At 38.6% G+C, this 13146-nt stretch overlaps 1 protein-coding gene across 8 annotated transcripts in view; it reads right to left on the bottom strand.

The window, feature by feature from the left end:
* Nucleotides 1-761: 761 nt before the first annotated feature.
* LOC144304574 (uncharacterized) overlaps nt 762-13146 on the bottom strand; it is a 38176-nt gene continuing 25791 nt past the window's right edge. For 5 of the 8 annotated variants that reach the window (XR_013371504.1, XR_013371508.1, XR_013371506.1 and 2 more), the window contains exon 3: nt 10146-11752. Coding sequence is in view for 2 of the 8 variants with exons in the window: in XM_077883069.1 (XP_077739195.1) it covers nt 11552-11705 (154 nt within the window). In the remaining 6 variants the exon portion in view is untranslated. Of the gene's footprint in view, nt 1182-10145; nt 11753-13146 lie in introns of those variants that run through there. The other 3 variants (XR_013371509.1, XM_077883070.1, XM_077883069.1) reach the window with 2 other exon arrangements.

Here is a 13146-nt window from a genome sequence, read left to right as displayed (position 1 = left end):
AAAAGAAGAAGAGCTGGGGAAAGGGGCAGATGGAGAGATAGAATCTCAAGTAGGCTCCACACCCATCACAGAGCCCATGCAGGGCTCAGTCTCACGACCCTGAGATCATGACCTGAGCCGAGATAAGAGTCCACCACTTAACCGACTGAGCCACCCAGGCGTCCCAGAGGTTGAAAGCCTTTAGAAGATTACAGAGATAGAGAGAATTCAACTCTGTTTGCTCCTTCCACCTTTATACCACCTCCTCAAACTAGTTTTGCCCTTGCCTTCAGAAGTAGACAAACAGGCCTGTGTTGTGGCATCTTGAGAGCAGGAATGGGTAACTTGGCCAGATAGTAATGATCTTAATGTGAAAAGCAGATATACCTGGTTTCAGCCATAAGACTGGAGCATCAGGCCCATTATATCTGCCCAGGAGAACCAGCTAGCTCAAAATGACTTGCAGCTGTCACTGAAGTGCATTCGATTTAAAAGTGTAAAAAGAGCAAAAATACTTTTTTTAAATTATGGCAATGTAGTCATGACATTGTCCATGACCATTAAAATAGCAATTATGTTTGTTTATCATGGCAGGAATTATATGATTTTAGATACAATAGATTTCAGAATGAAAACTTCCATCGAGCACCTGAATATGTTGAAATATTTGGATACTAGATATTTTATCACAATATACAGAGAATTGTTGGGAGAGAAAAAAGAAAATATTGTTAAGTGAAGAAAAATACTACAAGGGCAAGTAGTTTCCTCATGCAGTTTTTATTAAGCATATATATAGGAAGTAGAAGGAAACACCTTATGACCCATGTATTTGTCTAATGATGCCATACAAACTCTGATCAGGCTTTGAAGTTCTTTTTTCTCTATTTATGTTTCCCAAATGCTTGTAAAGCATTCTCCAAATACTCAAGACGTCACGGATGCTATTCTCTCTACAAGTGCACAAACAGTGAGTCAATGACCTTCCTCTTCCCCGGCAAGGATATCAGCCATAATCTATTCTGAAGGACTTCCTTCTCGCGTCTCTTCTCCCTTTTGAAATCCAGTTGCCAGAAATGGTTAGGCTCTTGGAGTTAACCCAGGCTGCTGTCAGCGGGCATTTTTAAGTTGATACCTGAGAGCTTCATGGAGCATACACATTTTCTCGGGTTTGACTTTAGACTTGGCTGTTAGTAGGTACGCTTGATAAAAAAAAAAAAAAAGAAAAAGAAAAAAAGATGACTAACATGCAGGGCCTCATTATTTATTTCAGCAATTCTTGTCCCTAGCTGGGGGCTCTGAGATTTGTAGATTTTTTTTCCTCTATGTAGCCTACAATATCCTGATATAAAAGATGTGTTCAATTTCAATGATCTATCATTCTACATATATTTTGATGGCATTCCTTGTCAATAAGTAGCAGTAGCCATAGCAATAAGCAAAACAACAAGGAGGAGAAGCTATTGTTTTCCACGGTATTGTTTTTTTTTTTTTTTTCTTAAAAGAGTGTTTTTTCTTAAAATAGCCCTTCTACAAGTCACCATTATAAGACAAAATAGCTCTGAAGAGATTTTACGCTTCAGGGAGCTTTGTTCAGCCTTCCAGTATTAGTATGTATCATTACTGCCTTACTCAGGCAAATCCTGAAGGGGGTGTTTAGTTGTTGATTGGTTTTCTACACTGATATGACACTTTATCACTGAACACTGCCCATTTGGCCTATATTTCCCTGTCCCCCACCACTCCACACTCCACACTCCAATTAAGGCTGGCAATGGCAGGTCTGAGAAGCCATTTTTGCTCAGCTGGTAGTCTCCTAGGGTCCTGTGATTAAATATGTTAAGATAGGAATCAATATATACACATTCTAGTCTGTGGAGTTTCCATTTTATATCAAAAGGGGGATCAGCAGTAAAAGAATAACAGATGACCATATACTATCCTTAGGACAGAAAAGGGTTCAGTAGACCTGGGACGGAGTATAACTAACTTCATGATTAAGACCACAGATTTTAGTCTAGGGTTTAGTTCCCAGCTCTACCATTTAAAAGTGGCTCCCCTGCTTCCTTATTTATCAAACAGAGACAATAATAGCACCTATCTTCAGGGTTGTTTGGATGGATATAACTATATGTATATAGATATATCCATCCAAATATATATATATATATAAAATAAAATCCTATACAAGGATTATATATAATTGTATATAAAATCCTATACAAGTGTATATATATTCATTAATATATCTTATGTCAGAGTATAAACATTTATATGTAAAAAGTCTGTAAAAATAACTGGACAGTGGTTCACATAAAGTTTTTATTCAATGCTAGTAATATCATTATCATCGTTATATCCTATCACATGTAATCCTGTATATAGTGAGCAACTGAAGGTCATGTAGCCCTTCCCAAAAAGAGCAGAATTGAAATAATGCTCCTCACCATCTTTTTTTTTTCTTCTCTTCTCACCATCTTGAATTGATACATGTAATGGAAAACCATAATAATAGTGACTTTAAAAAGGCAAAGGTTTATTTCCCTCTCATATAGAAGAAATCTGGAGTTAGGTGGTCCAGGCTGGTGTGACAGCCACACGGTCAAGAATCCACAATGCTTTTATTTTTTGGCTCCCATTCACCCTCAAGTTTACCTCATGATTCCAGATGGCAAGCAGAACTCAATTCCCACATCTGAACTCCAAACATTAGGAAGAGAGAACAAAATTTTAAATATTCCTGCTGAACCCATTCCCTTTGAGCAGCCTACTCAGACTTCTGTTTCACCTCGTGGACTAGCTCCTCATTTGGCTACACCTACATGTAAGAGAGGAAGAGAACTGTAATCCTTAGGTTGCTTGCTTTCTACCCCAAATAAATATTTGTTCCTGAGGAAGAGGGAGAGGATGAATATTAGATGGCAACCTGTGTTCTCTACTCCTTCTTCATTTTTGGTGGGAAAAGTGAGAAGTTAATCTGAGCTTAGATGCACAATCTTAAACTACTAAAAAGCCAATTTGGGGCTCAAATGTGGGCCCCAGGCTTCCTCTATGTGGCAGCCACTTTGGCTAAGTTACTTGATCCAGGAATAAAAGGGTTATAGAAGAGTGTCCATAATACAAAGCAGACACCAGAAAATTATACACTTATAAATCAATGACCTCTTTGTACTCTTTAGCCACTTCATTCTGAGTTTTCTGTCTATATTGCTCAGAGCATTTGGCCTTGTTGACCTTCAGCAAGTTGTGAATTAACCCATTCAACTTAAAGGGAAAAAGGGATTTCTGCTGTAGTACATGCTACATATTTTTTATTTGAAATGTAATAATTTCTCAGAAGAAAGTATTTACTCACACAGTTATGTCATCAGCTTATCGAAAGTATCCATAAGATTAGATGTTCACTGATGTAGTTGGGAAATACCATTCATAATCATTTCCCCCTAACTATACTTAAGTGCTGAAAATTGAGCTTAATTTTTCTTTGTTTCTTTGCTAGATAAACATAGCCAAAGTGTTGCTTCATTTAGATTCAAACATATAATCTGAGAGCAGACACTCCAACTCTAGTGTTTCCCTAAAGGATGTTTGGGAGTAGGAAAAGTAATTTTTTTCACTTATTTTTTAAAAAAAAAATATTTTATTTATTTATTTGAGAGAGAGAGAGCAAGCACAAGGGGCAGGAGAAGGGAGAAGCAGGTTCCCCACTGAGCAGGGAGCCCGACATGGGGCTCCAACCCAAGACCTCAGGATCATGACCGGAGGCAAAGGTGCCCCTTTTTTTTCATTTGATTATAAAAGAAGACTGTTAACATTTCATTATTTTTATTTGGCATGTAAATATCTATGAACTATTTTTGGAGGAGGAATTGATTCAATTCTTTAAACCTGTTACTTCTGATGGTCTCAGATTAACAAAAATTCAAGGATTCTGAATTTATAAATGAGTTATGTTGAGACAGTGATGTGTAAGATGAAGAGCAATATGTTCTTAGCTACTTCTGGTTATAATAATTTTGGAAAACATTGCATTCATGTCACAGCAATACAATTAGAACTAAAACTGAAAAATGAAAAATTGAAACGACCTATTAAGCTCTTTCTACGAAGAATTTGGAGGAATCATTTTGACAATTTGTATATAAACATCTAAAAGATGAGGAGGGGGATCCCTGGGTGGCGCAGCGGTTTGGCGCCTGCCTTTGGCCCAGGGCGCGATCCTGGAGACCTGGGATCGAGTCCCACGTCGGGCTCCCGGTGCATGGAGCCTGCTTCTCCCTCTGCCTGTGTCTCTGCCTCTCTCTCTCTCTCTCTCTCTCTCTCTCACTGTGTGCCTATCATAAATAAATAAATAAAAATTTAAAAAAAAACCCACTTGCTTCTAGAAACCTTCTCCATTTTACAAAAATAAAAAAAAATAAAATAAAAATAAAAATAAAAGATGAGGAGGGGAAAATCATCACCCTCCAATGGAAATCAGGTTAAAAGGCAACCATGTACAAAAGAACAATTGACATTGAAGAAACGCCCAGAAAGAAGGGATGGGGAGTTCAGAAGTCAAAGGCCTTTGCTGAGGACAGGGTCTCTTTGCTTCTGAGGCTCCACCACCTTGCAATTCCCCAACAAAGGACTATTGTTTGACTGAATTACCACTCTTACTTCTGTGACCCTATTTCCCTTCCTTGAAACTTAGTTTGACCTCTTTTCTCAAGGGAAACATTGAACTCCCTAGAATCTTTCTCAACCTAGGTCTACAGGCGAGAGACTCTCCAGGAAATTTCTTTTGACTCTAGAGTTCACATATTCTGAAAAATCCCACTGTATGCTAAGAGAATCACTGCAAGTTAAAATTTAATGAGGAGAGGAACGCCTGGGTGTCTCAGTGTTAAGTGTCTGCCTTCGGCCCAGGGCATGACCCTGGGGACCCGGGATCGAGTCCCACGTCGGGCTCCTTGCATGGAGCCTGCTTCTCCCTCTGCCTGTGTCTCTCCCTCTCTCTCTCTCTCTCTCTCTTTCTGTGTCTCTCATGAATAAATAAATAAAATCTTTAAAAAATTTAATGAGGAGTGATATTGTCAGATGCTGGGAGACACGTGGAATATCTTCTAGGTTCTGGGACACCTAACTTCCTACCCTTTATAAACTCTATGTAATCAGTAAAAATTCAATTTAAAAAATGGAAAAGTAGAGCTTGATAATTTGAATAGTACTAACTCAGGGCCCTCTGGATGTTGACTGAGCCAAAATGTAACTTTTTCTAATAAGGGAAGCCATATAACAAGGGCTGTTTTCAAAAGCCAGAGGACCAGTGCTACTAAAGAGACCATCTAGGACAGCTGTACAAGTTCAACAGTGAAATAATTAGACATTCCAGACTGCTGCCATTTGATATGAGGTGCCCAGACAAGGTCTCTGAGGCAGTAAAACAAGGGTCGGTAACACAGTGAGAAAAAAAAAAAAATAGTGTGAATGGAATGAGTAATACTGAATGGAATTAAGAATCTGCACTTGCTTCACCAAAGATTTATAATCAAGACAATCTCAAACCTAAATAAAGTAAAGCCTGGAATGTTGGAAAACTTCAGAGATGGGAACATGTGTGAGGCTGCCAAATGGGTCATTGTTTCTAAAAATGATGTGTCCCAAGATGACAGCAGACTTGTTTTTCAGACAACTGGCATTCATTTATGTGATTGCTCCAACACTTCCTACTTTCTTGATTTGTCCAGAATATGTTCTGTTCTGACAAGGCTGGAGAGGAATCCACACGTGTTGCCAAATTGAAGGCTGTGACCGTTAGGAGGTTTATATTTTATGAATATCATTTTCATTTGGTAAATGTTACTATAATATTTAGGGAAGGGACAAGAAATAGGTCAGATTGAGCATTTCATCCAGGAGTCAGTTCAGAAAGCTCAGAACTCAGAGGCTATACACAGCTTCCTGTTAATGAGCTCTTTTTATGTGAGTTCAAAGGACTAATTATTATTTGTATATTTTAGTTTGTTTTTCCTCCTGATTATTCCTTTAAAAAAAGAAGCCTTTCCAATGGCATCCGCCTTTGATAAGCATCTGTTAGATTTTATTTTGTTCTTGTTTGATTTGTTGGCTTTATCAGTGGTAGTTGGAAATGGTTCGGTGTAGAGATGCTCATTATTTTCCAAAGATGAGTTTCCAGGTGCCTTTGCATGTTGTTTTTTTACATGCAAAATTTACGTCTTGTCTTCTCTTATATCCTTGCGGTTTCCTCATTCCTGCATCCACCCCAGCCAGCTGCTTTCTGTGTCCTTGTCTTAATTAAAGGTGTCGCTATTTACACAAAGCTAGGAGTCATCCTCTATCATAGCTATTTTACCCCCACATGCAATCAATCACCCAGTCTTGACGTTTCTGCTGCAGAAACTCCTTCAAAATCTGTTGCTTCTTCTCCATTCTTATCATCTCTCTAGGGGGCTACTGCAATGACTTTCTCATTGATCTTTCTATCGTGATTCTGTAGTCCCTTTCTCCTCCCCCCACCTCCACCCCCGTTTCCCTCCCTGCTACTACTGGCTGTCATAGGCGAGACCTACGGAGTTGATTCTCTGGTTAAAGGCCTCCATTCATATCCAGTCACCTGCAGGATACACTGCAGTCACTAGTATGGCACCAAGGCCATTTCTTACCCGACCTCACGTCCTGTCCAGCCTTATCTCCTGCCATATCTATGATAGCAAAAACTGTTTTATTCATCTTCTTATACCCCGACCCCCTCCAAGCATGGGTCCTGGCACAAAGCAGGAGCTCAGAGTTTGGGTACCAAATGATTTTGTAAGGTACACATTTCAAATTGCTCACAAGCTTTAATAAGAGCAAGTCTTCTGTGGGCATTCTCCAAGAAAACCCTACACATAGGAAGTGATTTTTAGCAGCAAGAAATTTCTGCATAAAATCAACAAGTGAAATTACAATACCATGATCATAAATGGCAAAAAGTCCTGCTAACATCCATCCATCCATCCATCCATCCATCTACTCATTCATCCAACCACTATTTTTGGACGTCCACTCAGTGCCAGGTATTTCGGTAGATGTGTCGATGATAACAGCTCTGGGGAGAGACTGAGGAGCCTTTACAGGCATACCTGGAAACTCAACTAATTCTACTAGCTATTGTCTCTGGGAAAATGAGCAATAGATTCTGTATGTGTGTACATTGTACATATACATACGTATAGAGTGGTATTTAAAATGTTTTAACCATCAGTCAGGTGGATACATTTATTTTACCCTGAAACCCTTATCCACAAGGAAAGTGCACTGGAATGATGTGGAAAATGGTAGGAGAAGGCTTAGTAAGATGATCTACCCGCAAGCCTAGGACCTAGGGTGCAGCTTTGAAGAGGGATTTTAAGCCTCTCCATCTTTATTTCTTTCCAATCTCACAGGGAGAAAAATCAGTAATGAGTTAAAGATTGAAGCATCTGATTTTTTTATTGTTTGAGTAGCCACATGCCATTGGCAATTGTTTTCTAGAGACTCAATCTTTCTGCTGCAAAGCATGGCATTACTTTAAAAAAAAAAATGTAGCTTTTGTGAAAAGCAGGGCAATGGTCAACCAAGAGAGATGATAAACCCAACTCTTACCGGCAGAGCTGATAATGATCAGTCGGTTGCATGCTATTTCACAGCTGATACCCCTTCCAACAACAACGAAAAAAGGAAAAAATGATATTAATTGCAAAAGTTTCACAGATGTCTGCAGCAGTTGACCAGAGCTCCTGGGTTATTGCTTGTCAGACTATTAATGGGTTTGGCTAACCATGACAGTCATTACTTTTCCCCCTCCTGTGAGCTACTTTCTGTGTAATTTATGCATAGGTTTTGCCAAGATTTGACAACTTTCAGGATATTAACATAAAATTAGACTGCAGAGCTGAACAATGGGTGGCTTTAAAATTAGCTGTGGTGAAAACCAGTCAAACAGAATTGGCTTTTCCTTTGCATTGCTTCTAAGTGTATTATCGTCGTCTTCCTTTCCACATATAAGAGATCATGTCAGCAGTTCTGCACTGATCAGAGGAAGGCGGAAGGTCTGAGGGAGACATACTATCCTATGACCTTGAGAGGAGGCTCTTGTAACCCAGGCAAGCTCCTGCTACACGGAATGCCTGACAGTGGCTGAAATGAACTTGTGCAGCAACCAACCATTCCCGAAATTTATCAAATCACACCCACATTTTGAAGCTCATCTGAAAGGAGAACTTTTCCTTTGCCATCTCTCGGTTCCACACAGCTTGCTCTTGAATGCCATTACAGAATGCGATGTGCGTGTTAATAAGCCAGGACATCTGGTAACCAGCTTTTTTCTGATTCATTAACCGACTCTGCTTCTGTGGCCAGGGGGGATGAGAGGAGAAACTGGAAGGTTTTGCTTTTAGCAAATGGGCACTTGATATATGCCTTGCTTCTTTGGTCTTGCCTCAACTTTTAAACTTCGTTCCAGGGTTAGCGTTTAAATGCAAGCAACCTTCGCTGAGCTGTGTCTTGTCCCATATAGAAAACAAATAGTACTTAAGTCATCCCATAGGGTCTGAGAGTGTAAGAAAGAGGAAACGAATCTTAGAAATCATGCAGCCTAAATCCTATTTTAGAGCAGATCATGAGGAAGTAAAGAGTTTGCTTTGGATCACACAGGTATAATTGTGATGAGGTAGGAGACAGACTCTACCTGTCTTGAGTCTCCATCCAGGCTTTCCATCTCAGCACATTGTTTTCACGAACTTTTTTTTTTTTTTTTCATTTGCCTTCTTGTCATTTTTTAGGTCACCACACATTGTCTGCTTGATTTTTCTCTTCTGACCTCCCATTCCTATGCCTTTAGAACACTGAAGGGCTGAACACACAAGGGCTGAATCAGTCCTCCTGCCTCCTTTAATAAGTGATTAGGGACCCATTCAAGCATTTATAAAAGGTACTTAGGGATAGTTAATTTAAACTTTTAAAGAATGGACAACTTCCATCCAGGTTGTGAGTAACCCTAGGGAATAGAGTTACTAACTAGAATATAATGAGGCAACTCAAAATAGAAAATAGGCAAGGTCATAAAAAACTCCCAGTAATCAAGATGTTTAAAATTTTTCAAAAATATTACTATCCCCATCAGAAATTTTTTAAAAAGCAAAAGCCTTCTTATTGAAGTAAACCAGGTCTGAATGCTCAAGAGAGTGATTTGAGTAAAAGAAGTCTGACTTGATGGTACATGTTGGGCGATGAAATGGACAATGAAGTTTCCATATGTTGTTTTTATGCAGTAATTAGAAACTGTCACACACCGTTTCATTTTTTCATTTCCTTGGGCTTATTTGCATGTTGGAACTTCCTTTGGAGCAGAATGGAGGGCATCAAACTGGCACCCACTTGAAATGAGGAGCAGTGGCTCGTGGGCGTCCTCCCCACCTCAGAGGCAGGAAGGAAGCCAGGGGCAGGTAGTGTAGGGACGCAGAGGACAGCGAGGCTGCCAGCGGTGCAGCTGCCCTGGATGCTGTTCACATGGCGCCTCACCCTGCCTGGGTTGAAATGCTAACCAAGCCCTCCAATTGGTCATTACGGAGCACTTTGGCTCCCCTAAGCTGATCTCCCCCTTAAAGCACTTTCATTCCATCCCAATTATCTTTCCTTTTCCATTTGCCTGGGCAGACTTGAAGGCAGGTACCCAATCTTCCCTACTGCCAGGCACAATATGGTTCCCATGGGGCCTTAGTAAATCTAAATAAATGACCTTTTCATGTCTGGATTCTTATTTTCTATCTTTTAAAAAAAATCGTCAGTATTGTAAAAACAAAAAATTAGTCCAAGCAGTTCCCACTTAATAAGGATTGTAGCTGGAAATTGTAAACTCCAGAAGTCTTTTGAATGTCAACTGCATCCTAAAAATCTGCTGCTTTCTAAAACTAAGCTGTTACTAGCAAAATGAGAATTCCCAGGAAGCTAGAAGTAGAAAGAGACTTTATTTGTCTAAGATGGATTATCTACCTGGACAGCTATTCAACAGAATATTAAATGACCTGCAACTATAAGAAGAATCAAATTAGGCAGGTAATTTGACATAGTAGTAAAAGAGTTTCCAACAATCGTGTTGTCAGAAAGAAATTCCTTGAGAAGTTCAAAATGCCATCTTAATTAAGTCATTTAAATAAATAATTTATTTAAAAATAAGCATCAAGAAAAACAAACCTCTGATTAAACCTCCAGAAGCAAACGTTATTACTATTTTGATACTTGACTTTTTTCATGTATGAAAATTTAGATAAGTCTGTATATAATTTGTTCACAAACAGTTGACTAATAATATACTAGTGTTCTGTAATACTTTTATAACATAAAAGACTTCATGGCTACACAGGGTTCTAAAAATTAGGTATTCCATATTTTATTTAGGCAATCTCCTTTTTTAAAGACATCTAGATATTTTAAAATTTTTTCCCATTAGAATCAATATGATGACCATTATTGGACATTCATTTTAATCATATCTTTATTTCTTTGGGATCTATTTTCAGAAGTAGAAGTGCCTGATAAAGGGCTATGCCCATTTTTAAGGCTTTTGATACATAATGCCATTTGCCTTCCAGAAAAGTTGTATTAATTTAGAATCCCACCAGCAGAACATGGCACACTTGTTTCCTTGCTCTCCTGCCAGCACTCAGCATTATGGTTCTTTTTAATCTTTGCTAATCTGAGGAGTGAAAAATGGTGTGTCTCTGTTGTTTTAATTAATTCATTCTTGAAACCTGCATCTCCGAAGCTAGAATGGCACCTACATACTCTTATGCATAATTGCATGTCAGGAGTTATACCTAGAATTCGTGATTACTTGTATTTTATGGTACTGTCAGGGGTTTACGGAGGTAAAAGTAATCTGTTAAGGCCACAAGGCTGTTTGGTCTCTTAGGAAAATACAGATTTATGTAAATAAAGCATGGGGGCTATCTTCGTCCTTGTGTCTGGGAAAATACAAAACCCAATGACATTTAAAAGCCATCCTTAGCTTGGAGCTGAGGGAGAAAGGCGTGAGCTGGTTGGAAGACAACAATGCTGTTGGTCAGCCCAGTGGATGGCCTCCGTTGGCTACAGCACAACTGCTAGAGGTGACTGTGTTGGTATCTGTAACATGTTGATGTGTGAAGTGAAAAAATGAATCCTATTCCTCAGGAGAATCCTGCATATGTCAAGTATATTGTCTCATTAAGCCAATCCATTTATCAACCCACTGAATGCCAATTAAATTGCACAGGATGGTGCAGGTATATGGTGGGCTGTTGGTGCCAAACTTTATTACAGCTGAGCTTTTCTGGCGCAGTGTGTTCTACGCAGCAAAATGGCAGGCACATCAAAGCCAAATTAAATGTTCTTGAAATAATGCCTTTAAAGAGGACGAAATGCCACAACCTGGCAGAAGAGAATGTGAAATGTGATGTCGGTTCTTGGTGTACTTTTAGTTCCAATGAAGATGTCAAGGCTCAGATCCAGCCGGTGCCAAATGTCTTCACAGCGTGCAAATTAGATCAGTGTAATTTCATCAGGAGAATGATCAGACTGTGCTGTGGCTATGGTTGAATTCACTGCTTCTGCCGAGGGCTGGGCGGAGGGCCGGGGGCCAGCTGAGCTCGCAGGGCCATCCTCGAAGATGGGCTCTGATGTAACGCATTGTTCTCTGGGCGCCACTGTTGAAAGTCAGCCCCGCCCTGCAGAAACACTGCTAAGTGAGCATCTAACATGGATTACATGGATTCTGTTGGGAATTTAAAAAAAAAAAAAAAAAAAAGGTCTGTTTCATGAAAATTAAATCCCCAAGTAAGTAAACTACTAAGCCAGCTGCCAGGAGGGTATTAGAAGCAGAAGAGTTCTATGTGATGAAACAGGAGATTTGTATGAAATCATATAGATACTGATATTAAATGCTTAAAAGCACTCAAACCCCAGGTATGTTTGGAAATATATATAATTCAATGCGTTGATATAATGATGCCTATTCTGAAGAGGCACTAGGGATATATGAATTTGGAATATGAAATAAACAATACTGAAAATCTTTAAGTAAAAAAAGTTTTAAAAAGGTCCATTAGGAATGCTATGACTAATATTCAGTGTTAAGTGTAGGAGAAATGGGACAGGGCATGTATCTTTGGAAGGACACTGTAAATGATTTAACATTTGGAATAAGTTGAGATAAACCAATTTTATAACAAGAGGACACTTGCCATCCTGAAATTGTTTCCTTTCTTGAGACTCTTTCTTAACACAGTACTGTTCAATATATCCCTGAAATGTTATTGTGGTTAAAAATGGATTTTTCTTTTCTTTTTCACATGTAGTTTTCTATCAGAGTAATAGTATCAGGTTTCCTCTCTGGGTTTGTTACTGTACCCACAGAAAAGACAAAGCAGGAATCCCAACACTTGGGTGGAGGCTAAAGCAGCTAGAGAATTTTCAGTGTTTCATGTTTAAGTTGTGGTTGATTTTCAGCCTTTTCAAACCATACACATCATGCTAATGCAATAATAAAACACATTGTTATGATTTTATTTGTGTAATATTTTTAAATGTTTATTGTATGATCTTTATAAGATATATAAACAATGCTAACTAATAAGAAGGAAAATAAAAAATTATCTATAACCCATCATCCAGACATAACAATGCTAATCCTTTTAAACATTTTTTCTAGTCTTTAGTCAGCATTTTTTTCCAATTGGGGTTCTGTTGTTTATATAGTTTTATCTCCTGCTCTTCACATATCACAAGCATTTGTTATGCCAATAAACAGTCTTTAAACGGATTTTAATGGTACAAGATACTCTATTGTATGTAACTTCCCCTATTATTGGATATTTGTCTCACTATTTAGCTATTTACCTTTACAATGAACATACTCACAAATAAATCTTTGTCTACGTCTATTTAATTTCTTAGGAGAAACTCCCAAGAGTTGAGGAATTACTAAGTTGAAGGTTTGAGTTTTAAGGTTCTTGTTACTACCATACTATTTCTCAGCATCTCCCTATAAATTTATAATTTGTAGCTCCAAGAAAAAAAAAATACCTTGACAAAATGAGATCCATAAAACAAATCATTTTTATGCCAACAGGCATATTATGATTCCTTCATTTCAGACATTAAATAGAA

Source organism: Canis aureus, chromosome 34 (genome assembly GCF_053574225.1).
Source record: "Canis aureus isolate CA01 chromosome 34, VMU_Caureus_v.1.0, whole genome shotgun sequence".
NCBI lineage: Eukaryota > Metazoa > Chordata > Mammalia > Carnivora > Canidae > Canis > Canis aureus.
This window is presented reverse-complemented; position numbering and strand designations above follow the sequence as displayed.